At 54.5% G+C, this 25578-nt stretch overlaps 1 protein-coding gene across 1 annotated transcript; it reads left to right on the top strand.

Moving 5' to 3' along the window:
* Positions 1 to 725: 725 nt before the first annotated feature.
* LOC117438099 (phosphoribosylformylglycinamidine synthase) lies at positions 726 to 23635 on the top strand. The gene is made up of 19 exons (XM_034073514.1): positions 726 to 802; positions 1726 to 1839; positions 1959 to 2013; positions 2504 to 2565; positions 3516 to 3677; positions 4150 to 4263; positions 6066 to 6197; positions 7619 to 7849; positions 9226 to 9406; positions 9997 to 10080; positions 12537 to 12692; positions 13543 to 13668; positions 14125 to 14270; positions 15691 to 15901; positions 16751 to 16842; positions 17715 to 17829; positions 19854 to 20006; positions 20765 to 20917; positions 22161 to 23635. The coding sequence occupies exons 1-19, from the start codon at positions 731 to 733 to the stop codon at positions 22493 to 22495; spliced, it is 2694 nt and encodes an 897-aa protein (XP_033929405.1). The 5' UTR covers positions 726 to 730; the 3' UTR covers positions 22496 to 23635.
* Positions 23636 to 25578: the final 1943 nt, after the last annotated feature.

Genomic DNA, 25578 nt, shown 5'->3' with positions numbered 1-25578 from the left:
TGTACCCATAGGGATCCCATTGCACCCATGGAGACCCCATTGTACCCATAGGGACCCATTCTACCCATATGGACCCCATTGTACCCATAGGGACCCATTGCACCCATAGGGACCCAATGCACCCATAGGGACCCATTGTACCCATAGGGACCCCATTGTACCCATAGAGACCCCATTGTACCCATAGGGACCCATTGTACCCATAGGGACCCCATTGTACCCATAGAGACCCCATTGTACCCATAGGGACCCATTGTACCCATAGGGACCCCATTGTACCCATAGAGACCCCATTGTACCCATAGGGACCCATTGCACCCATAGGGACCCCATTGTACCCATAGGCACCCATTGTACCCATAGAGACCCCATTGTACCCATAGGGACCCATTGTACCCATAGGGACCCCATTGTACCCATAGAGACCCCATTGTACCCATAGGGACCCATTGCACCCATAGGGACCCCATTGTACCCATAGGGACCCATTGTACCCATAGAGACCCCATTGTACCCATAGGGACCCATTGTACCCATAGGGACCCCATTGTACCCATAGAGACCCCATTGTACCCATAGGGACCCATTGCACCCATAGGGACCCCATTGTACCCATAGGGACCCATTGTACCCATAGGGACCCATTGTACCCATAGGATCCTATTGCACCCATAGGACCCCATTGGCCCCATAGGATCTATGGGTCTCACCCCATTTTTCCCCCATAGGGATGCTGGTGGTGAAAATCGGGGGCCCCGTTTACCGCATTGGGGTTGGGGGGGGAGCAGCCTCCTCTGTGCAGGTAATGGGGTCTATGGGGTGGGATGGGTGGTCTATGGGGTGTCTATGGGGGGTCTATGGGGTGGGATGGGGTGTCTATGGGTGTCTATGGGGTGTCTATGGGGTGTCTATGGGTGTCTATGTGGTGTCTATGGGGTGTCTATGGGGGGTCTATGGTGTCTCTATGGGTCTGTATGGGGTCTCTCTGTGGTCTCTATGGGGTGTCTATGGGGTCTCTATGGGGTCTCTATTGGGTCTCTATATGGTGTCTCTATGGGTCTCTATGGGTCTCTATGGGTCTCTATGGGTCTCTATGGGTCTCTATGTGTCTCTATGGGTCTCTATGGGTCTCTATGGGTCTCTATGGGTCTCTATGTGTCTCTATGGGTCTCTATGTGTCTCTATGTGTCTCTATGTGTCTCTATGTGTCTCTATGGGTCTCTATGTGTCTCTATGGGTCTCTATGTGTCTCTGTGTCTCTATGGGTCTCTATGGGTCTCTATGTGTCTCTATGTGTCTCTATGGTCTCTATGTGTCTCTATGTGTCTCTATGTGTCTCTATGGGTCTCTATGTGTCTCTATGGGTCTCTATGTGTCTCTATGTGTCTCTATGGTCTCTATGTGTCTCTATGTGTCTCTATGGTCTCTATGTGTCTCTATGTGTCTCTATGTGTCTCTATGGGTCTCTATGGGTCTCTATGTGTCTCTATGTGTCTCTATGTGTCTCTATGTGTCTCTATGGGTCTCTATGTGTCTCTATGGGTCTCTATGTGTCTCTGTGTCTCTATGGGTCTCTATGGGTCTCTATGTGTCTCTATGTGTCTCTATGGTCTCTATGTGTCTCTATGTGTCTCTATGGGTCTCTATGTGTCTCTATGTGTCTCTATGGGTCTCTATGGGTCTCTATGGGTCTCTATGGGTCACTGCCCCACTGCTGCCCCACAGGTTCAGGGTCAGGGGTCCCAGGATCGGGACCTCAGTGCAGTACAAAGAGGGGACCCAGAGATGGAGCAGAAGATGAACCGAGTCCTGCGGGGCTGCATTGAGAGTGTGGGGCAGGATGTGGGGCAGGATGTGGGGCAGAACCCCATCTGCAGCATCCATGACCAGGGAGCAGGGGGCAATGGTGAGTATGGGGCTATGGGGTGTATGGGGCTATGGGGCAGGATGTGGGGCAGGATGTGGGGCAGAACCCAATCTGCAGCATCCATGACCAGGGAGCAGGGGGCAATGGTATGTGTGGGGCTATGGGGCTATGGGGTGTATGGGGCTATGGGGTGTATGGGATATGGGCTATGGGGTATGGGGTATGGGATATGGGATATGGGATATGGGGTATGGGATATGGGGTATGGGATATATGGGATATGGGGTATGGGGTATGGGATATGGGATATGGGGTATGGGGTATGGGGTATGGGATATGGGATATGGGGTATGGGGTATGGGGTATGGGATATGGGGTATGGGGTATGGGATATGGGATATGGGATATGGGGTATGGGGTATGGGATATGGGATATGGGATATGGGGTATATGGGGTATATGGGGTATGGGGTATGGGGTATGGGATATGGGGTATGGGATATGGGATATGGGGTATATGGGGTATATGGGGTATGGGATATGGGATATGGGGTATGGGATATGGGGAATGGGATATGGGGTATGGTTATTATGGGATTTGGGGTTCAAGGGGTGTCCCCATTGTCTCTGTCCCAGGCAATGTCCTCAAGGAGATCAGTGACCCTGCAGGAGCCATTATCTATGCCAGTCGCTTTGAGGTCTGTGCCCCATAGACACCCCATAGACTGCCCCATAGCCCCATAGCTGCCCCATAGCCCCCATAGCCCCCATAGCCCCCATAGCCCCCATAGCCCCATAGCCCCATAGCCCCATAGCCCCCATAGCCCCATATCCCCATAGCCCCATAGCCCCATAGCCCCCATAGCCCCATAGCCCCCAAAGCCCCCATAGCCCCATAGCCCCATAGCCCTATAGCCCCATAGCCCCATAGCCCCCATAGCCCCCATAGCCCCATAGCCCCCATAGCCCCATAGCCCCATAGCCCCATAGCCCCATAGCCCCCATAGCCCCATAGCCCCATAGCCCCATAGCCCCCATAGCCCCATAGCCCCATAGCCCCATTGCCCCCATAGCCCCATAGCCCCCATAGCCCCATAGCCCCATAGCCCCATAGCCTGCCCATAGCCCCATAGCCCCCATAGCCCCATAGCCCCATAGCCCCCATAGCCCCATAGCCCCATAGCCCCATAGCCTGCCCATAGCCCCATAGCCCCCATAGCCCCATAGCCCCATAGCCCCATAGCCCCATAGCCCCCATAGCCCCATAGCCCCATAGCCCCATAGCCCCCATAGCCCCATAGCCCCATAGCCCCATAGCCCCATAGCCCCCATAGCCCCATAGCCCCATAGCCCCATAGCCCCCATAGCCCCATAGCCCCATAGCCCCATAGCCCCATAGCCCCATAGCACCATAGCCCCCATAGCCCCATAGCCCCATAGCCCCATAGCCCCATAGCCCCATAGCCCCATAGCACCATAGCCCCATAGCCCCATAGCCCCAAAGCCCCATCGCTGCCCCATAGCCCCATAGCCCCCATAGCCCCCATAGCCCCATAGCCCCATAGCACCATAGCCCCATAGCCTGCCCTATAGCCCCATAGCCTGCCCCATAGCCCCATAGCCTGCCCCATAGCCCCATGTCCCACAGTTAGGGGACCCCAGCATCAGCATCCTGGAGCTATGGGGCGCTGAGTACCAGGAGTCCAACGCGGTCCTGGTCCGACCCCAATCTATGGGGCGGCTCAAGCGCCTGGCACAGAGGGAGAGATGCCCTATAAGTGTGGTGGGGAACATCACTGGGGACGGGAAGGTAACTTATGGGGTCTATGGGGTCTATGGGGTGTATGGGGTCTATGGGGTCTGTGGGGTCTATGGGGTGTTTGGGGTGTATGGGGTCTATGGGGTGTATGGGGTGTATGGGGTCTATGGGGTCTATGGGGGCTATGGGATGTATGGTGTCTATGGTGTCTATGGTGTCTATGGGGGCTATGGGGTCTATGGTGTCTGTGGGGTCTATGGGGTGTATGGGGTCTATGGGGTCTATGGCGTCTATGGGGTCTATGGGGTGTATGGGGTGTATGGGATGTATGGGATATTATGGGATGTATGGGATATATGGGGTGTATGGGATGTATGGGACCTATAGGACCTATAGGATCTATAGGATATGGGTATTATGGGATGTATAGGGATGTATGGGGTCTATAGGATCTATAGGATCTATAGGATCTATAGGCTATGGTTATTATGGGATGTTATGTCCTTTGCCCCTCCCCCCCCAGATCGTCCTCGTCGATGACCTCTTGACCCCGGTGCCCGAGGGGGGGTCACATGAGGGGCTCCCGACCCCCGTGAACCTTGACCTGCAGTGGGTGCTGGGCAAGATGCCCCAGAAGGTCAGGGGTCAAAGGGCACTTGGGGGGGGGGATATGGGGTCCTATATATGGGGGATATGGGGCTCTATATATGGGGCCCTATATATGGGGGATATGGGGTCCTATATATGGGGGATATGGGGTCCTATATATGGGGGATATGGGGCCCTATATATGGGGGATATGGGGCCCTATATATGGGGGATATGGGGTCCTATATATGGGGGATATGGGGCCCTATATATGGGGGATATGGGGTCCTATATATGGGGGATATGGAGCCCTATATATGGGGGATATGGGGCCCTATATGTGGGGGATATGGAGCCCTATATATGGGGGATATGGGGCCTATATATGGGACATGGGTGGATATGGGGCCGTATATATGGGGTATGGGGGGATATGGGGCCCTATATATGGGGTATGGGGGGATATAGGGCTCTATATATGGTGCATGGGGTGGTATAGGGCCCTGTATATGGGACATGGGGGGATATAGGGCCCTATATATGGGGTATGGGGGGATATAGTGCCCTATATATGGGGTATGGGGGGATATGGGCCCTATATATGGGACATGGGGGGATATGGGGCCCTATATATGGGATATGGGGGGGATATAGGGCCCTATATATGGGACATGGGGGGGATATAGGGCCCTATATATGGGACATGGGGTGATATAGGGCCCTATATATGGGACATGGGGGGATATGGGGCCCTATATATGGGGGATATGGGGCCCTATATATGGGACATGGGGGGGATATAGGGCCCTATATATGGGACATGGGGGGGATATAGGGCCCTATATGTGGGGTATGGGTGGATATGGGTCCTATATATGTGTCATTGGGGGCTATGGGGCCCTATATATGGGGTTTGGGGTGATATAGGGCCCTATATATGGGCCATGGGGGGATATAGGGCCCTATATATGGGACATGGGGGGGATATAGGGCCCTATATATGGGGCATGGGGCGATATGGGGCCCTATATATGGGACATGGGGGGGATATGGGGCCCTATATATGGGGCATGGGGGGATATGGGGCCCTATATATGGGGCATGGGAGGATATGGGGCCCTATATATGGGGCATGGGGGGTATATAGGGCCCTATATATGGGGTATGGGGTGATATAGGGCCCTATATATGGGACATGGGGGGATATGGGGCCCTATATATGGGGTTTGGGGTGATATGGGGCCCTATATATGGGGTTTGGGGGGATATGGGGCCCTATATATGGGACATGGGGTGGATATGGGGCCCTATATATGGGACATTTGGGGGATGTAGGGCCCTATATATGGGACATGGGGGGGATATAGGGCCCTATATATGGTGTTTGGGGTGATATAGGGCCCTATATATGGGACATGGGGGGATATAGGGCTCTATATATGGGACATGGGGGGGATATAGGGCCCTATATATGGTGTTTGGGGTGATATAGGGCCCTATATATGGGACATGGGGGGATATAGGGCCCTATATATGGTGCATGGGGGGATATGGGGCCCTATATATGGGTCATTGGGGTCTATGGGCCCCGTATATGGGGTATGGGGGGATATAGGGCCCTATATATGGGACATGGGGGGGATATAGGGCCCTATATATAGGGTATGGGGGGATATAGGGCTGTATATATGGTGTATGGGGGGGATATGGGGCCCTATATATGGGGTATGGGGTGATATAGGGCCCTATATATGGGACATGGGGGGATATAGGGCCCTATATATGGGTCATTGGGGTCTATGGGGTCCTATATATGGTGTCTATAGGTCCCTAACCCTATATCCCCCATAGGAGTTCATTGTCCAGAGCCCCTCCCCCCTCCTGCGCCCCCTGGAGCTGCCTCCATCACTGACTGTACTGGAGGCTCTGGGGCTGGTGCTGAGGCTGCCGGCGGTGGGGAGCAAACGGTACCTGACCAGCAAGGTATGGGGGCTATGGGGCAGCTATGGGGCAGCTATGGGGGCTATGGGGCAGCTATGGGGCAGCTATGGGGCAGCTATGGGGCAGCTATGGGGGCTATGGGGCAGCTATGGGGACTATGGGGCAGCTATGGGGCAGCTATGGGGCAGCTATGGGGGCTATGGGGGCTATGGGGCAGCTATGGGGCTATGGGGCAGCTATGGGGCAGCTATGGGGGCAGCTATGGGGCAGCTATGGGGCAGCTATGGGGCAGCTATGGGGCAGCTATGGGGGCTATGGGGCAGCTATGGGGCAGCTATGGGGCAGCTATGGGGGCTATGGGGCAGCTATGGGGACTATGGGGCAGCTATGGGGCAGCTATGGGGCAGCTATGGGGGCTATGGGGGCTATGGGGCAGCTATGGGGCTATGGGGCAGCTATGGGGGCTATGGGGCAGCTATGGGGGCTATGGGGCAGCTATGGGGACTATGGGGCAGCTGTGGGGCAGCTATGGGGGCTATGGGGTGATGCTGTGGGGTATCCATGGTGTGATGCTGTGGGGCAGCCATCCCATACTGTACCACATCCGTACCATGTTATACCCCATCCGTGCTATATGGTGATGCTGTACTGCATCCATCCCATATTGTACCACATCCATCCCATGCGGTGATGCTGTACCACATCCATCCCATACTGTACCATATCCATACCATGTACCACATCCATACCATGCAGTGAGGTTGTACCACATCCATACCATACTGTATGTATGTACTGTATGCACCATGTTATCCCCCATCTGTGCCATACGGTGATGCTGTACCACATCCATCCCATACTGTACCACATCCATCCCATACTATACCACATCCCTCCCATACTGTACCATATCCATACCATGTTATATTCCATCTGTGCTATACGGTGATGCTGTAGCACATCCCTACCATGGGGTGATGCTGTAGCACACCCATACCATGTTATCCCCCATCCATCCCATACTGTACCCCATCCATACCATACAGTGATGCTGTAGCACACCCATCCCATACTGTACCCCATCCATACCATACAGTGATGCTGTAGCACACCCATCCCATACTGTACCCCATCCATCCCATACAGTGATGCTGTATCACACCCATCCCATACTGTACCCCATCCATACCATACAGTGATGCTGTAGCACACCCATCCCATACTGTACCCCATCCATACCATACAGTGATGCTGTATCACACCCATCCCATACTGTACCCCATCCATACCATACAGTGATGCTGTATCACACCCATCCCATACTGTCCCACAGGTTGACCGGTCGGTGACAGGGCTGGTAGCCCAGCAGCAGTGTGTGGGTCCCCTGCACACCCATCCCATACTGTACCCCATCCATACCATACATTGATGTTATACCACATCCCTCTGATGCTGTCCCTTAGGTTGACCGCTCAGTGACAGGGCTGGTAGCCCAGCAGCAGTGTGTGGGTCCCCTGCACACCCCCCTGGCTGACGTTGCGGTTGTAGCTCTGTCCCACCTGGATACAGTCGGAGCAGCCACAGCTCTAGGGGAACAGCCGATCAAGGGACTCCTGGACCCTGGTGCTGGAGCCAGGATGGCTCTGACTGAAGCTCTGACCAACCTGGTGTTTGCCAGAGTCACTGACCTCAGGGTGAGTGGGGGGGGGACAGGGACCGTGGTCACCATGGTTACCATCATCACCATGGTGACCATTGAGGGTGATGGGGGTGATGGTTGATCCATCACCATCATCATGGTCACCATAATAACCAACATCCCCATGGTCCCCATGGTCAACATCATCACCATGGTCACCATGGTCACCATTGAGGTTGATGGAGATGATGGTTGATCCATCACCATCCCCATTGTCACCATCCCCATCGTTGCCATGGTCACCATGGTCAGTATCATCCCCATGGTTACCATGGTCACCCCCATCCCCATGGTCGCTATGGTCACCCCCATCCCCATGGTCGCCATGGTAACCACCATCCCCATCATCCCCATGGTAACCATGGTCACCCCCATCCCCATGTTCACCATGGTAACCACCATCCCCATCCCCATGGTTACCATGGTAACCCCCATCCCCATGGTTGCCATGGTCACCCCCATCCCCATGGTAACCACCATCCCCATCATCCCCATGGTCGCCATGGTAACCCCCATCCCCATCATCCCCATGGTAACCCCATCCCCATCATCTCCATGGTAACCATGGTCACCCCCATCCCCATGGTCCCCATGGTAACCACCATCCCCATGGTCACCATGGTAACCACCATCCCCATGGTCACCATGGTAACCCCGGTCCCCATGGTAACCCCCATCCCCATGGTCACCATGGTAACCCCCATCCCCATGGTCACCATGGTAACCCCCATCCCCATGGTCACCATGGTAACCCCCATCCCCATGGTCCCCATGGTAACCCCCATCCCCATGTTCCCCATGGTCACCATGGTAACCACCATCCTCATCCCCATGGTCACCATGGTAACCCCCATTCCCATGGTTACCCTGGTAACCCCCATCCCCATGTTCCCCATGGTAACCCCCATCCCCATGGTCGCCATGGTAACCCCCATCCCCATCATCCCCATGGTCACCATGGTAAACACCATCCCCATCATCCCCATGGTCACCATGGTAACCCCCATCCCCATGGTTGCCATGGTAACCACCATCCCCATGTTCCCCATGGTAACCATGGTAACCCCCATCCCCATGGTTACCATGGTAACCCCCATCCCCATGGTAACCATGGTAACCCCCATCCCCATGGTTACCATGGTAACCCCCATCCCCATGGTAACCATGGTAACCCCCATCCCCATGGTAACCCCCATCCCCATCATCCCCATGGTTACCATGGTAACCACCATCCCCATCATCCCCATGGTTACCATTGAGTTTGATGGGGATGATGGCTGGTCCATCACCATCACCATGGTCACCATGGTCACTATGGTCGCCATGGTAACCATGGTCTCCATGGTAACGGCTGTTCCCCCCCCCCCCCAGGACGTGAAGTGCTCTGGTAACTGGATGTGGGGCTCCAAGTGCGGCCCCGAGGGGGGAGCTCTGGTCAGAGCCTGTCAGGCTCTAGTGCAGCTGCTGCAGGGCCTGGGGGTGGCCATCGATGGGGGCAAGGACTCACTCAGCATGGCAGCCAGGGTGGGCAATGACACCGTCATGGCGCCCGGTGAGCTATGGGGCAGCTATGGGGCAGCTGTGGGGCAGCTATGGGGGCTATGGGGCAGCTATGGGGCAGCTATGGGGCAACTATGGGGCAGGTGTGGGTCTCTATGGGGCAGCTATGGGGCAGCTGTGGAGCAGCTATGGGGCAGCTGTGGGGCAGCTATGGGGCAGCTATGGGGTGATGCTATGGGGCAGCTATGGGGCAGCTATGGGGCAGGTGTGGGTCTCTATGGGGCAGCTATGGGGCAGCTGTGGAGCAGCTATGGGGCAGCTGTGGGGCAGCTATGGGGCAGCTATGGGGTGATGCTATGGGGCAGCTATGGGGCAGCTATGGGGCAGCTATGGGGTGATGCTATGGGGTGACGCTATAGGGTGATGCTATGGGGTGATGCTATGGGGTGAGGCTATGGGGTGATGCTATAGGGTGATGCTATAGGGTGATGCTATAGGGTGATGCTATAGCGTGATGCTATAGGGTGATGCTATAGGGTGATGCTATAGGGTGATGCTATGGGGTGAGGCTATGGGGTGATGCTATAGGGTGATGCACCCATGGGTGCCCCCCCCCCCCCCCGTGACCTTTGACCCCCACAGGCACCCTGGTGATCTCAGCCTATGCCGTGTGTCCGGATATCACAGCCACCGTGACCCCTGACCTCAAGTGTCCTGAGGGCAAAGGTCAGGGGGGGGGGGGGGGGGGGCTATGGGTACAATGGGTCCCTATGGCTACAATGGGTCCTTATGGGAACAATGGGGTCCCTATGTGTACAATGGGATCCCTATGGGTGCAATGGGGTCCCTATGGGTACAATGGGTCCCTATGGGTACAATGGGTCCCTATGGGTACAATGGGTCCCTATGGCTACAATGGGTCTCTATGGGTACAATGGGGTCCCTATGGGTACAATGGGGTCCCTATGGTTACAATGGGTCCATATGGGTACAATGGGTCCCTATGGCTACAATGGGTCCCTATGGCTACAATGGGGTCCCTATGGGTACAATGGGTCCCTATGGGTACAATGGGGTCCCTATGGCTGCAATGGGGTCCCTATGGGTACAATGGGTCCCTATGGGTACAATGGGGTCCCTATGGTTCCAATGGGTCCCTATGGGTGCAATGGGGTTTATATGGGTACAATGGGGTCCCTGTTGGTACAATGGGTCCCTATGGGTACAATGGGGTCCCTATGGCTACAATGGGGTCCCTATGGCTACAATGGGTCCCTATGGGTACAATGGGTCCCTATGGGTACAATGGGGTCCCTATGGGTACAATGGGTCCCTATGGGTACAATGGGGTCCCTATGGTTCCAATGGGTCCCTATGGGTGCAATGGGGTCCCTATGGATACAATGGGTCCCTATGACTACAATGGGTCCCTATGGCTACAATGGGGTCCCTATGGGTACAATGGAGTCCCTATGGGTACAATGGGTCCCTATGGGTGCAATGGGGTCTCTATGGGTACAATGGGGTCCCTATGGGTACAATGGGTCCCTATGGGTACAATGGGGTCCCTATGGCTACAATGGGTCCCTATGGCTACAATGGGTCCCTATGGGTGCAATGGGGTCCCTATGGGTACAATGGGTCCCTATGGCTACAATGGGTCCCTATGGCTACAATGGGTCCCTATGGGTGCAATGGGTCCCTATGGGTGCAATGGGGTCCCTATGGGTACAATGGGGTCCCTATGGGTACAATAGGTCCCTATGGCTCCAATGGGTCCCTATGGGTACAATGGGTCCCTATGGGTACAATGGGTCCCTATGGGTACAATGGGGTCCCTATGGGTGCAATGGGTCCCTATGGGTACAATGGGGTCCCTATGGGTACAATGGGTCCCTATGGCTCCAATGGGTCCCTATGGGTACAATGGGGTCCCTATGGCTCCAATGGGTCCCTATGGCTCCAATGGGTCCCTATGGCTCCAATGGGGTCCCTATGGGTACAATGGGGCCCCTATGGCTCCAATGGGTCCCTATTGCTCCAATGGGTCCCTATGGCTCCAATGGGTCCCTATCGGTACAATGGGGTCCCTATAGGTACAATGGGTCCCTATGGCTCCAATGGGTCCCTATGGGTACAATGGGTCCCTATGGGTACAATGGGGTCCCTATGGGTACAATGGGTCCCTATGGCTCCAATGCGTCCCTATGGCTCCAATGGTGTCCCTATGGGTACAATGGGTCCCTATGGGTACAATGGGTCCCTATGGGTGCAATGGGTTCCTATGGGTACAATGGGGTCCCTATCGGTACAATGGGGTCCCTATGGGTACAATGGGGTCCCTATGGCTCCAATGGGTCCCTATCGGTACAATGGGGTCCCTATAGGAACAATGGGTCCCTATGGCTCCAATGGGTCCCTATGGGTACAATGGGTCCCTATGGGTACAATGGGGTCCCTATGGGTACAATGGGTCCCTATGGCTCCAATGGGTCCCTATGGCTCCAATAGGTCCCTATGGGTACAATGGGTCCCTATGGGTACAATGGGTCCCTATGGGTGCAATGGGTTCCTATGGGTGCAATGGGTTCCTATGGGTACAATGGGGTCCCTATGGGTACAATGGGGTCCCTATGGGTACAATGGGTCCCTATGGCTCCAATGGGTCCCTATGGTTACAACGGGTCCCTATGGCTCCAATGGGTCCCTATGGGTGCAATGGGTCCCTATGGGTACAATGGGTTCCCTATGGCTCCAATGGGTCCCTATGGGTGCAATGGGTCCCTATGGGTACAATGGGTCCCTATGGGTACAATGGGGTCCCTATGGGTACAATGGGGTCCCTATGGGTACAATGGGTCCCTATGGCTCCAATGGGTCCCTATGGCTACAATGGGTCCCTATGGGTGCAATGGGTCCCTATGGGTACAATGGGGTCCCTATGGCTCCAATGGGTCCCTATGGGTGCAATGGGTCCCTATGGGTGCAATGGGGTCCCTATGGGTACAATGGGTCCCTATGGGTGCAATGGGTCCCTATGGGTACAATGGGGTCCCTATGGCTCCAATGGGTCCCTATGGGTGCAATGGGTCCCTATGGGTACAATGGGGTCCCTATGGCTCCAATGGGTCCCTATGGCTCCAATGGGTCCCTATGGCTCCAATGTGTCCCTATGGGTGCAGGGGCCCTGCTGTGGGTGCCGCTGTCTCCAGGCAGGCATCGCTTGGGCGGCTCTGCCCTGGCCCAGGTCTTCTCCCAGCTGGGTGAGGACCCCCCTGACCTCGAGGACCCCAAGAACCTGGATGGGGCATTTAGGGTCACCCAGAGCCTGATCCAAGGTGGGTCCTATAGGGGCTATGGGGCTATGGGGCTATGGGGGCTATGGGGCTATGGGGCTATGGGGCTATGGGGGCTATAGGGCTATGGGGGCTATGGGGCTATGGGGCTATGGGGGCTATAGGGCTATGGGGCTATGGGGGCTATGGGGGCTATGGGGCTATGGGGCTATGGGGCTATGGGGCTATGGGGCTATGGGGGCTATGGGGGCTATGGGGCTATGGGGGCTATGGGGCTATGGGGCTATGGGGCTATGGGGCTATGGGGGCTATGGGGGCTATGGGGCTATGGGGGCTATGGGGCTATGGGGCTATGGGGGCTATGGGGCTATGGGGGCTATGGGGCTATGGGGGCTAAGGGGGCTATGGGGGCTATAGGGCTATGGGGGCTATGGGGCTATGGGGCTATGGGGGCTATAGGGCTATGGGGCTATGGGGGCTATGGGGGCTATGTGTCTCTATGTGTCTCTATGGGTCTCTATGGGTCTCTATGGGTCTCTATGGGTCTCTATGTGTCTCTATGTGTTTCTATGTGTCTCTATGTGTCTCTATGTGTCTCTATGTGTCTCTATGGTCTCTATGGTCTCTATGTGTCTCTATGTGTCTCTATGTGTCTCTATGTGTCTCTATGTGTCTCTATGGGTCTCTATATGTCTCTATGGTCTCTATGGTCTCTATGTGTCTCTATGTTTCTCTATGTGTCTCTATGTGTCTCTATGGTCTCTATGTGTCTCTATGTGTCTCTATGTGTCTCTATGGGTCTCTATGTGTCTCTATGTGTCTCTATGTGTCTCTATGGGTCTCTATGTGTCTCTATGTGTCTCTATGGGTCTCCATGTGTCTCTATGGTCAGAACGAGCCCTCAGCGCAGGACATGATGTCAGTGATGGAGGTTTGATCACGTGTGTGCTGGAAATGGGGTTTGCTGGGAACTGTGGCCTCCAACTGGAGCTGGACACTGGGGACCCCTCAGACTCACGTGAGTCATGTCCCATATCCCATAATATCCCATATCCCATACCCCATATACCCTATATACCCTATACCCCATATCCTATACCCCATATGCCATACCCCATACACCCCATAACCCATATCCCATACCCCATACCCCATATCCCATATCCCATATCCCATACCCCATATCCCATACCCCATACCCCATATCCCATACCCCATATACCCCATATACCCCATACCCCATATCCCATACCCTATATAACCTATACACCCCATACACCCCATATACCCCATATACCCCATATCCCATAGCCCATACACCCCATACTCCCCATATACCCTATACACCCCATACCCCATACACCCCATATACCCTATATACCCTATACACCCCATACCCCCCATACCCCATATACCCTATACACCCCATACACCCCATATACCCTATACACCCTATACCCCCCATACCCCACAGCCCTATCACTGCTGTTTGCTGAGGAGCCAGGGCTGGTCCTTGAGGTCCCTATGGGGTCTGTGCCTCACATCTGCCAACGGTACCGGGATCGGGGCCTGAGCTGCATCCCTATAGGGCACAGCGGCCCCTATGGGCCTGATGCTGAGGTGAACTGGGAGCACTGGGAGCACTGGGAGGGGTGAACTGGGGGCACTGGGAGCACTGGGGAGGGACTGGGAGCACTGGGAGCACTGGGAGCACTGGGAGGGGTGAACTGGGGACCTCAGGTCCAGAGGGTCACTTGCTGGTGTCCTCTGGACCCATAGCCCATGGCCCATGTTCCATATATCCCATATCCAATGTCCCATATATCCCATGTCCCATGTTCCATATATCCCATGTCCCATATCCCATGTCCCATATATCCCATACCCATGTCCATGTCCCATATCCCATAGCCCATGGCAGGTCTGGGTGCTGATGCCCATACCCATGTCCCATATCCCATGTTCCATATATCCTGTATCCCATGTCCCATGTCACATATCCCATGTTCTATATATCCTATGTCCCATGTTCCATTTATCCCATATCCAATGTCCCATATCCTGTGTTCCATGTATCCCATGTCCCATATCCCATGTTCCATATATCCTGTATCCCATGTCCCATGTCACATATCCCATGTTCTATATATCCTATGTCCCATGTTCCATTTATCCCATATCCAATGTCCCATATCCTGTGTTCCATGTATCCCATGTCCCATATTCCATGTTCTGTATATCCCATGTCTATGTCCCCATATCCCATGTCCTGTATATCCCATATCCCATGTGCATGTCCATATCCCATATCCCATGTCCCATATCCCATATATCCCATATCCCGTATACCTCATATGCCATATATCCCATATCTCGTATATCCCATATCCCATGTCCCATATGCCATATATCCCATATCTCGTGTCCCATATCCCATATATCCGATGTCCCATATCCTATATATACCATATCCCATATATCCCATGTTCTATATATCCCATATTCCATATATCCCATGTTCCATATATCCCATATCCCATATCCCATATCCCATGTTCTGTATATCCCATATCCCCTATCCCATATATCCCATATCCTATATATCCCATATCCCATATATCCCATATCCTGTATATCCCATATCCCATATATCCCATATCCCATGTTCTGTATATGCCATGTCCTATATCCCATATATCCCATATCCCATGTTCTGTATATCTCATATCCCATATATCCCATATCCCGTATATCCCATGTTCTATATATCCCATATCCCATGTATCCCATATCCCATATATCCCATATCCCGTATATCCCATGTTCTATATATCCCATATCCCATGTATCCCATATCCCATATATCCCATATCCCATACACCCCATATCCCATATCCCATGTTGTATATATCCCATACCCCATATACCCCATACCCCATATACCCCATACTCCATATACCCCATATCCCATACCCCATACACCCTATACACCCCATATATCCCATACCCTATATATCCCATACATCCCATACCCCCGCAGGTCGAGGTCCGTGTGCAGGGCTCCCTGCTGCTCCGAGCCCCTATAGGGTCCCTGCGGTCGCTATGGGAACAAACCAGCTTCCGGCTGGAGCGGGAGCAGGTGACCCCACAGTGTGTGGGGCAGGAGGAGCAGGACACCCCCCACCGACGGGGACCCCAATACAGGCTGACCTTTGACCCCCGGGAGGAGCCCCCCCTGCTGCGGAACATGGGTGAGCCCATGGGGGGGAGTGTGGGGGGTATGGGGTCTATGGGGCTCTATAGGGCTCTATGGGGCTCAATGAGGCTCCTATAGGGCTCTATGGGGGTCTATGGGGGGTCTATGGGGGGATATAGGATCTATGGGGGGATATAGGATCTATGGGGTCTATGGGATCTATGGGGGTCTATGGGGGGATATAGGATCTATGGGGTCTATAGGGGTCTATGGGGGTCTATGGGGGGATATGGGATCTATGGGGGAATATGGGATCTATGGGGGGATATGGGATCTATGGGGGTCTATGGGGGGATATGGGATCTATGGGGTCTATGGGGGGATATGGGATCTATGGGGTCTATGGGGGGATATGGGATCTATGGGGTCTATGGGGGTCTATGGGGGGATATGGGATCTATGGGGCTCTATGGGGCTCAATGAGGCTCCTATGGGGATATGGGGGGATATGGGATCTATGGGGGGTCTATGGGGGGATATGGGATCTATGGGGGGATATGGGATCTATGGGGGTCTATGGGGGTCTCTGGGGGGATATGGGATCTATGGGGGTCTACGGGGGTCTATGGGGTATATGGGGGTCTATGGGGGGATATGGGATCTACGGGGGTCTATGGGGGGATATGGTCTCTATGTGTCTCTATGGGTCTCTATGGGTCTCTATGTGTCTCTATGGGTCTCTATGGGTCTCTATGGGTCTCTATGGGTCTCTATGGGTCTCTATGTGTCTCTATGTGTCTCTATGTGTCTCTATGTGTCTCTATGGGTCTCTATGTGTCTCTATGTGTCTCTATGTGTCTCTATGGGTCTCTATGGGTCTCTATGGGTCTCTATGGGTCCGCAGAGCTCCCAGGGCCGCGTGTGGCTGTGCTGCGGGAGGAGGGCAGCAATGGGGACAGGGAGATGGCAGCAGCTTTCCTGATGGCAGGATTCCAGGTGAGCCCTATGGGGCCCATAGATCCCTATGGGGCCCATAGATCCCTATGGGTGCCCCATAGATCCCTATGGGTGCCCCACACATCCCTATGGGGTGTCCCATAGATCCCTATGGGGCCCATAGATCCCTATGGGTGCCCCATAGATCTCTATGGGTGCCCCACACATCCCTATGGGGTGTCCCATAGATCCCTATGGGGCCCATAGATCCCTATGGGTGTCCCATAGATCCCTATGGGGCCCACACATCCCTATGGGTGTCCCACACATCCCTATGGGTGCCCCACATCCTCCTGCCCCACATCCCTATGGTTGCCCCACAGATCCCTATGGGCTGCCCCACATCCTCCTGCCCCACATCCCTATGGGTGCCCCACAGATCCCTATGGGCTGCCCCACACATCCCTATGGGCTGCCCCACATCCTCCTGCCCCACACATCCCTATGGCTGCCCCATAGATCCCTATGGGGTTCCCCACAGCTCCCTATGGGCTGCCCCATAGAACCCTATGGGCTCTGCCCCACATGCTCCTGCCCCATAGATCCCTATGGGCTCTGCCCCACATCCTCCTGCCCCATAGATCCCTATGGGCTCTGCCCCACATGCTCCTGCCCCATAGAACCCTATGGGCTCTGCCCCACATGCTCCTGCCCCACAGCTCCCTATGTCTGCCCCATAGACCCCTATGGGCTCTGCCCCACATGCTCCTGCCCCATAGACCCCTATGTGCTCTGCCCCACATGCTCCTGCCCCACATGCTCCTGCCCCATAGACCCCTATGGGCTCTGCCCCACATGCTCCTGCCCCACACATCCCTATGGCTGCCCCATAGACCCCTATGGGCTCTGCCCCACACGCTCCTGCCCCACAGGTGTGGGACGTGACCACCCAGGACCTGTGCTCAGGCTCCATCAGCCTCGATGGCTTCCGGGGCCTGGTGTTCGTTGGGGGGTTCAGCTATGGGGACGTCCTGGGCTCGGCCAAGGGTGAGATCTGTGGGGTGCCCTATAGATATGGGGGGGGGCTATAGGATATGGGGTATGGGGTATATGGGGTATGGGGTATATGGGGTATGGGGTATGGGGTATGGGGTATGGTGTATATGGGGTATGGGGTATATGGGGTATGGGGTATATGGGGTATGGGGTATATGGGGTATGGGGTATGGGGTATGGGATATGGGGTATGGGGTGTATGGGGTATGGGATATGGGGTATGGGGTATGGGGTATGGGATATGGGATATGGGTATTATGGGATATGGGATATGGGATATGGGATATATGGGATATGGGATATGGGATATGGAGTATGGGATATGGGATATGGGGTATGGGATATGGGATATGGGGTATGGGGTATGGGATATGGGATATGGGGTATGGGGTATGGGGTATATGGGGTATGGGGTATGGGGTATGGGATATGGGATATGGGGTATGGGGTATATGGGGTATGGGATATGGGATATGGGGTATGGGATATGGGGTATGGGGTATGGGATATGGGGTATGGGGTATGGGATATGGGGTATGGGGTATGGGGTATGGGGTATGGGATATGGGATATGGGATATGGGATATGGGATATGGGGTATGGGGTATGGGATATGGGATATGGGGTATGGGGTATGGGGTATATGGGGTATGGGATATGGGGTATGGGATATGGGATATGGGGTATGGGATATGGGGTATGGGGTATGGGATATGGGGTATGGGGTATGGGGTATGGGATATGGGGTATGGGGTATGGGGTATGGGGTATGGGGTATGGGATATGGGATATGGGATATGGGGTATGGGGTATGGGATATGGGATATGGGATATGGGGTATGGGGTATGGGATATGGGATATGGGGTATGGGGACACAGATATATGTGTTATGGCACATGGACTGTCCCATTGCTCACTCCCTATGGGGGTGTCCCAGGCTGGGCAGCCGCCGTCCGGTTCCACCCCCGTCGGGTATAGGATATAGGGATACAGATATGGGATATGGGGTATAGGATATGTGTTATGGGGTATGTGTTATGTGTTATGGTGCATGGGCTGTCCCATTGCTGTCTCCCTATGGGGATGTCCCATTGTGCTGTCCCTATGGGGGTGTCCCAGGCTGGGCAGCCGCCATCCGGTTCCACCCCCGGGTGGATATGAGGACACAGACATGTGTTATGGGGTATGGACTGTCCCATTGCACAGCCCCCATAGGGGTGTCCATGTCCCATGTCCCATGTCCCAGGCTGGGCAGCCGCTGTCCGGTTCCACCCCCGCATGGGTATAGGATATAGGGATGGGATACAGATATATGTGTTATGGCACATGGGATGTCCCATTGTGCTCTCTCCCCATGGGGGTGTCTCCATGTCCCAGGTTGGGCAGCTGCCATCCGGTTCCACCCCCGTTGGGTATAGGATATAGGGACACAGACATGGGTTATGTGTTATGGGCTGTCCCATTGTGCCATCCCCATGGGGGTGTCTCTATGTCCCAGGTTGGGCAGCCGCCATCCGGTTCCACCCCCGGGTGGGTATAGGATATGTGTTATAGGGTATAGGGTATGTGTTATGGGGTATGTGTTACGGGTTATGGACTGTCCCATTGTGCTGTCCCTATGGGGGTGTCCATGTCCCATGTCCCAGGCTGGGCAGCCGCTGTCCGGTTCCACCCCCGCATGGGTATAGGATATAGGGATGGGATACAGATACATGTGTTATGGCACATGGGATGTCCCATTGTGCTCTCTCCCCATGGGGGTGTCTCCATGTCCCAGGTTGGGCAGCTGCCATCCGGTTCCACCCCCGTTGGGTATAGGATATGTGTTATGGGCTGTGTGTTATGGTGCATGGGCTGTACCATTGTACCATCCCTATGGGGGTGTCCATGTTCCAGGCTGGGCAGCCGCCATCTGGTTCCACCCCTGGGCAGGTATAGGATATAGGGACACAGATATGGGCTATGGGCTGTACCATTGTGCTGTCCCCATGGGGGGGGTGTCTCCATGTCCCAGGCTGGGCAGCCGCCATCCGGTTCCACCCCCGCGCTCGGGCAGCCTTGGAACGGTTCCGGCAGCGTCCGGACACCTTCAGCCTGGGGGTCTGCAATGGGTGTCAGCTGATGGCTCTGCTGGGATGGATCGGACCACAGCAAGGTAGGGGGGGGTGTGGGATGTACCATGTATGGGATGGGGGGGGACACATGTATGGGGGTGTCTGTGGGTTGGGGTATCCCATGTATGGGGGATCCCTGGGTAGGGATATTCTATGTGTGTGGGGGTTCCCTGTGTTGGGATGTCCCATATATGGGGGAGGCTCTGGGTCAGGATATCCCAAGCACAGGGTGGATCAGGACCATGCAAGATGCGGGGGGAGGGCACACATGGGGGGGATCCTGGTTTGGGGTATCCCAAGTATGGGGTGGGAGGGCCCTGGATCAGGGTATCCCACATATGAGGGGGCTCCCTAGGTTGGGATATCCTATGTATGGGGGATCCCTGAGTTGGGGTATCCTAAGTATGGGGGCTCCTGGATCGGGGTATCCCATGTACAAGGGGGGTGCCATGGGTTGGGGTGTCCCATGTATGGGGGGTATCCCTGGGTTGGGGTATCCTATGTACAGGGTGGGGGGGCCCTGGGTTGGGGTATCCCACATATGAAGGGGTTCCCTGTGTTTGGATATCCCATGTATGGGGGACCCTGGGTTGGGTTAACCCATGTATGGGGGGGGGGTGCTCCCTATGTTGGGATATCCCATGTATGGGGGGGGATCCCTGTGTTGGGGTACACCAAGTATGGGATGGGGGGTGCCCTGGATGGGGGTATCCCATATATGGCAGTGACCACCATGGGGTGTTCCCTATGGGGGCTCCCTATGGGGGTTCCCCTATGGGTGTCCCCCCCACTGACGTCCCTGCCCCCCCAGCCCCAGGGGATCCCCCCTCGGTCGCCCTGACCCCAAACACATCCGGACGCTTCGAGTCCAGATTCGTGACAGTCAGAGTGGAACCAGGACCTGCAATGATGCTGAAGGGGATGGAGGGAACATGTATGGGAGTGTGGGTGGCACATGGGGAAGGTGAGAATGGGATGGGGGTTATGGGGTCATTGATAACACTAACCCTAATGTAACACTAACCCTAATGGGGTTATGTGGGTATGGGATTGGGGTTATGGGGTCATTAATAACACTAACCCTAATGAAGTCACTGCTGCCCCTAATCCTAACCCTAACCCTAAACGTGACACTAACACTAACCCTAATGTAACCCTAACCCTAACCCTAATGGTGGCACATGCGGAAGGTCAGTAAGGGATCAATGAGAACCCTAACCCTAATGGGGACACTGATAACCCTAACCCTAATGGTATGGGAACACTGAGAACACTAATGGGGTCACTGGTAACACTAACCCTAATGGGGTCACTGCTGCCCCTAACCCTAACCCTAATGGAGGGGTCGTGCATTGGAGTGTGGGTGGCACATGGAGAAGTTGACTATGGGATTGGGTTATGGGGTCACTGTGGGCTCCAGTGCTGACCCTAACACTAATGGGATCACTGATAACACTAACCCTAACTCTAATGGAGGGGTCGTGCATTGGTGTCTGGGTGGCACATGGGGAAGGTGGGTATGGGATTGGGTTATGGTGTCACTCCGGGGTCCACTGCTGCTAACCCTATGGGCTTATCCTAACCATTGTGGGGTCCATTGCTAACCCTAACACTAATGGAACCCTAATGCTAACCCAAACCCCAACCCTAACCCTAACCCTAACCCTAACCCTAACCCTAACCCTAACCCTAATGGAACCCTAACCCTAATGGAACCCTAACCCTAATGGAACCCTAACCCTAATGGAACCTTAACCCTAATGGAACCCTAACCCTAATGGAACCCTAACCCTAATGGAACCTTAACCCTAATGGAACCCTAACCCTAATGGAACCCTAACCCTAATGGAACCCTAACCATAACCCTATCCCCTAACTCCAATGTTAATCCTAACGTTAACACTAATGGAACCCTAAACCTAATGCTAACCCCAACCCTAACGTTAACCCTAATCCTAAACCTAACCTAACCCTAATCCTAATGTCACAATAACCCTAACCCTAATGTAACCCTAACCCTAACTCTAACCCTAATGGAACCCTAATGTTAACCCTAATGGAACCTTGACCCTAACCCTAACCCAACTCTAATCCCAACCCCAACCCTAACCCCAACCCCAATGTAACCCTAACCCTAATGTAACCCTAACCCTAATCCCAACCCTAACCCTAACCCCAATGTAACCTTGACCCTCCTCTCCCCCCAGGCCGGTTCCAGTTCCGCTCCCCCTCCGCCCTCCCCTCGGCCCTGTCCTCAGGCCTGGTCCCATTGCGCTACGTGGACGATGTGGGTGACCCCACAGAGCGTTATCCCATGAACCCCAATGGGTCCGGGGGGGCCGTGGCCGCGCTCTGCTCCCCCTGCGGCCGCCACCTGGGGCTGATGCCGCACCCGGAGCGGGGGGTCCGGGTATGGCAATGGGCCTGGTGGCCTCCGCTATGGGGCAGACCCACGGCCGCTATGGGGCAGGAGGCCCCGTGGATGAGGATGTTCCAGAACGCGTGTGAGTGGTGCCTGAGGTGGCCACATGGGGAGGAATAGGGGGGAGACCCTATGGGGGACACATAGATGGACCTATAGATGGACCTATAGATGACCCATAGATGGACCCATAGATGGACCCATAGATGGACCTATAGATGACCCATAGAGGGACCCATAGATGGACCCATAGATGGACCCATAGAGGGACCCATAGATGGACCCATAGAGAGACCCATAGATGGACCCATAGATGGACCCATAGATGGACCCATAGATGGACACATAGATGGACCCATAGAGGGACCCATAGATGGACCCATAGGTGGACCCATAGACGGACCCATAGATGGACCCATAGATGGACCCAATGAAGGACCCATAGAGGGACCCATAGATGGACCCATAGATGGACCCATAGATGGAGCCATAGAGGGACCCATAGATGGACCCATAGAGGGACCCATAGATGGACCCATAGAGGGACCCATAGACGGACCCATTGATGGACCCATAGATGGACCCATAGAGGGACCCATAGACGGACCCATAGAGGGACCCATAGAGAGACCGATAGATGGACCCATAGATGGACCCATAGAGGGACCCATAGATGGACCCATAGATGGACTCATAGAGGGACCCATAGAGGGACCCATAGATGGACACATAGATGGACCCATAGAGGGACCCATAGAGAGACCGATAGATGGACCCATAGATGGACCCATAGAGGGACACATAGAGAGACCAATAGATGGACCCATAGATGGACCCATAGAGGGACACATAGAGAGACCAATAGATGGACCCATAGATGGACCCATGGATGAACCCATAGACGGACCCATAGATGGACCCATAGATGGACCCATAGATGAACCCATAGAGGGACCCATAGATGGACACATAGATGGACCCATAGATGGACCCATAGAGGGACCCATAGATGGACCCATAGATGGACCCATAGATGGACCCATAGAGGGACCCATAGAGGGACCCATAGATGGACCCATAGATGGACCCATAGATGGACCCATAGATGAACCCATAGAGGGACCCATAGATGGACCTGCCCCATTGATCTCCCCCCCTCCCCAGCGCTGACCAATGGCAATGAGCTCATCTCCCCTCTCGACCAATCAGAAGTCAGGATGTTGGGGGCGGGTCCTATAATAAAGGTCTGGATGAAGCCGAGTTTGGGATTGGACTCAATGAGGGATCAATGGGGCTGGACTGGGATGAATGGGGCTAAACTGGGATGAATGGGGCTGGACTGGGATGAATGGGGCTAAACTGGGATGAATGGAGCTGGACTGGGCTGAATGGAGCTGGACTGGGATGAATGGGGCTGGACTGGGCTGAATGGAGCTGGACTGGGATGAATGGAGCTGGACTGGGATGAATGGGGCTAAACTGGGATGAATGGAGCTGGACTGGGCTGAATGGAGCTGGACTGGGCTGAATGGGGCTGGACTGGGATGAATGGGGCTGGACTGGGATGAATGGGGCTGGACTGGGATGAATGGGGCTAAACTGGGATGAATGGGGCTGGACTGGGATGAATGGGGCTGGACTGGGATGAATGGGGCTGGACTGGGATGAATGGGGCTGGACTGGGATGAATGGGGATAGACTGGGATGAATGGGGCTGGACTGGGATGAATGGGGCTGGACTGGGATGAATGGGGATGGACTGGGGTGAATGGGGCTAAACTGGGATGAATGGGGCTAAACTGGGATGAATGGGGCTGGACTGGGATGAATGGGGATAGACTGGGATGAATGGGGCTGGACTGGGATGAATGGGGCTGGACTGGGATGAATGGGGATGGACTGGGGTGAATGGGGCTAAACTGGGATGAATGGGGATGGACTGGGCTGAACTGGAGTAATGTTTGCTGTACTGGTCTTATTTGGGCTAAACTGGGCTTGAATTGGCTGATCAGGTCCTGGTTGGGCTGGGCTGAGCTAAACCAAGCTGAATGGGGCTAAACTGGGCTTACTGGGCTCCCCTTGTCTGGGCTGGGCTGTAAACTGGGCTGGCATAAGCTGGACTGGGCTAAACTGGGCTGGACTGAGCTGGCCTAAACTGTGCTACGTTGGGCTGGGAAGGGCTGAACTGGGCTGCATTGAGCTAAACTGGGCTGAACTGGGCTAAATGGGGCTTAACAGTGTTAAAGTGATCTAGACAGATGTGAATTGGGCTAAGGTGATTGAACTGGTCTAAAGTGTGCTGGGCTGGGCTGAAGTGGGATAAACTGGGTTAAACTGGGCTCAAGAGGGCTCAGGTGTGCTGGAGTGGGGTGAATTGGGCTAAACCGTGCTGAACTGTGCTATACTGGTCTGGCGAGGGCTGAACTGGTCTGAACTGGGCTGGGCTGGGCCATGTTGGTGTGGACAGGGCTAAACTGGGCTGAACTGGGCTAAAGAGGGCTGGGCTAAGTGGGCTGTGATGAGCTGGAATGGGCTGGACAGGGCTGAAGTGGGGTGAGGTGTCTGAAACTGGTCTGGACTGGTGTGCACTGGGCTAAACTGGGCTGAGCTGTGCAGAACTGGCCTAAACCAAACCCAAACCAACCCAAAACCAAACCAAAACCCAAACCAAACCCAAACCAAACCCAAACCAAACCCAAACCAAACCCAAACCAAACCCAAAGCAAACCCAACCCAAACCCAAACCAAACCCAAACCAAACCCAAACCAAACCCAAACCAAACCCAAACCAAACCCAAACCAAACCCAAACCAAACCAAACCCAAACCCAAACCCAAACCCAAACCCAAACCAAACCCAAACCAAACCCAAACCAAACCCAAACCAAACCCAAACCCAAACCAAACCAAACCCAAACCAAACCCAAACCAAACCAAACCAAACCCAAACCCAAACCAAACCAAACCAAACCCAAACCAAACCCAAACCAAACCAAACCAAACCCAACCCAAACCAAACCAAACCCAAACCCAAACCAAACCAAACCAAACCCAAACCAAACCCAAACCAAACCCAAACCAAACCAAACCCAAACCAAACCCAAACCAAACCCAAACCAAACCAAACCCAAACCAAACCCAAACCAAACCCAAACCAAACCAACCAAACCAAAACCAAACCCAAACCAAACCCAAACCAAACCC

Source organism: Melopsittacus undulatus (genome assembly GCF_012275295.1).
Source record: "Melopsittacus undulatus isolate bMelUnd1 chromosome 25 unlocalized genomic scaffold, bMelUnd1.mat.Z SUPER_25_unloc_1, whole genome shotgun sequence".
Lineage (NCBI taxonomy): Eukaryota > Metazoa > Chordata > Aves > Psittaciformes > Psittaculidae > Melopsittacus > Melopsittacus undulatus.
This window is presented reverse-complemented; position numbering and strand designations above follow the sequence as displayed.

Coding starts and splice junctions, on each gene's coding strand:
- LOC117438099 (XM_034073514.1), top strand. CDS start 731: ATGCTGGTGGTGAAAATCGGGGGCCCCGTTTACCGCATTGGGGTTGGG. Junction 2,014..2,503: donor CCAGGGAGCAGGGGGCAATG/GTATGTGTGGGG, acceptor TCTCTGTCCCAG/GCAATGTCCTCAAGGAGATC. Junction 4,264..6,065: donor TGGGCAAGATGCCCCAGAAG/GTCAGGGGTCAA, acceptor TATCCCCCATAG/GAGTTCATTGTCCAGAGCCC.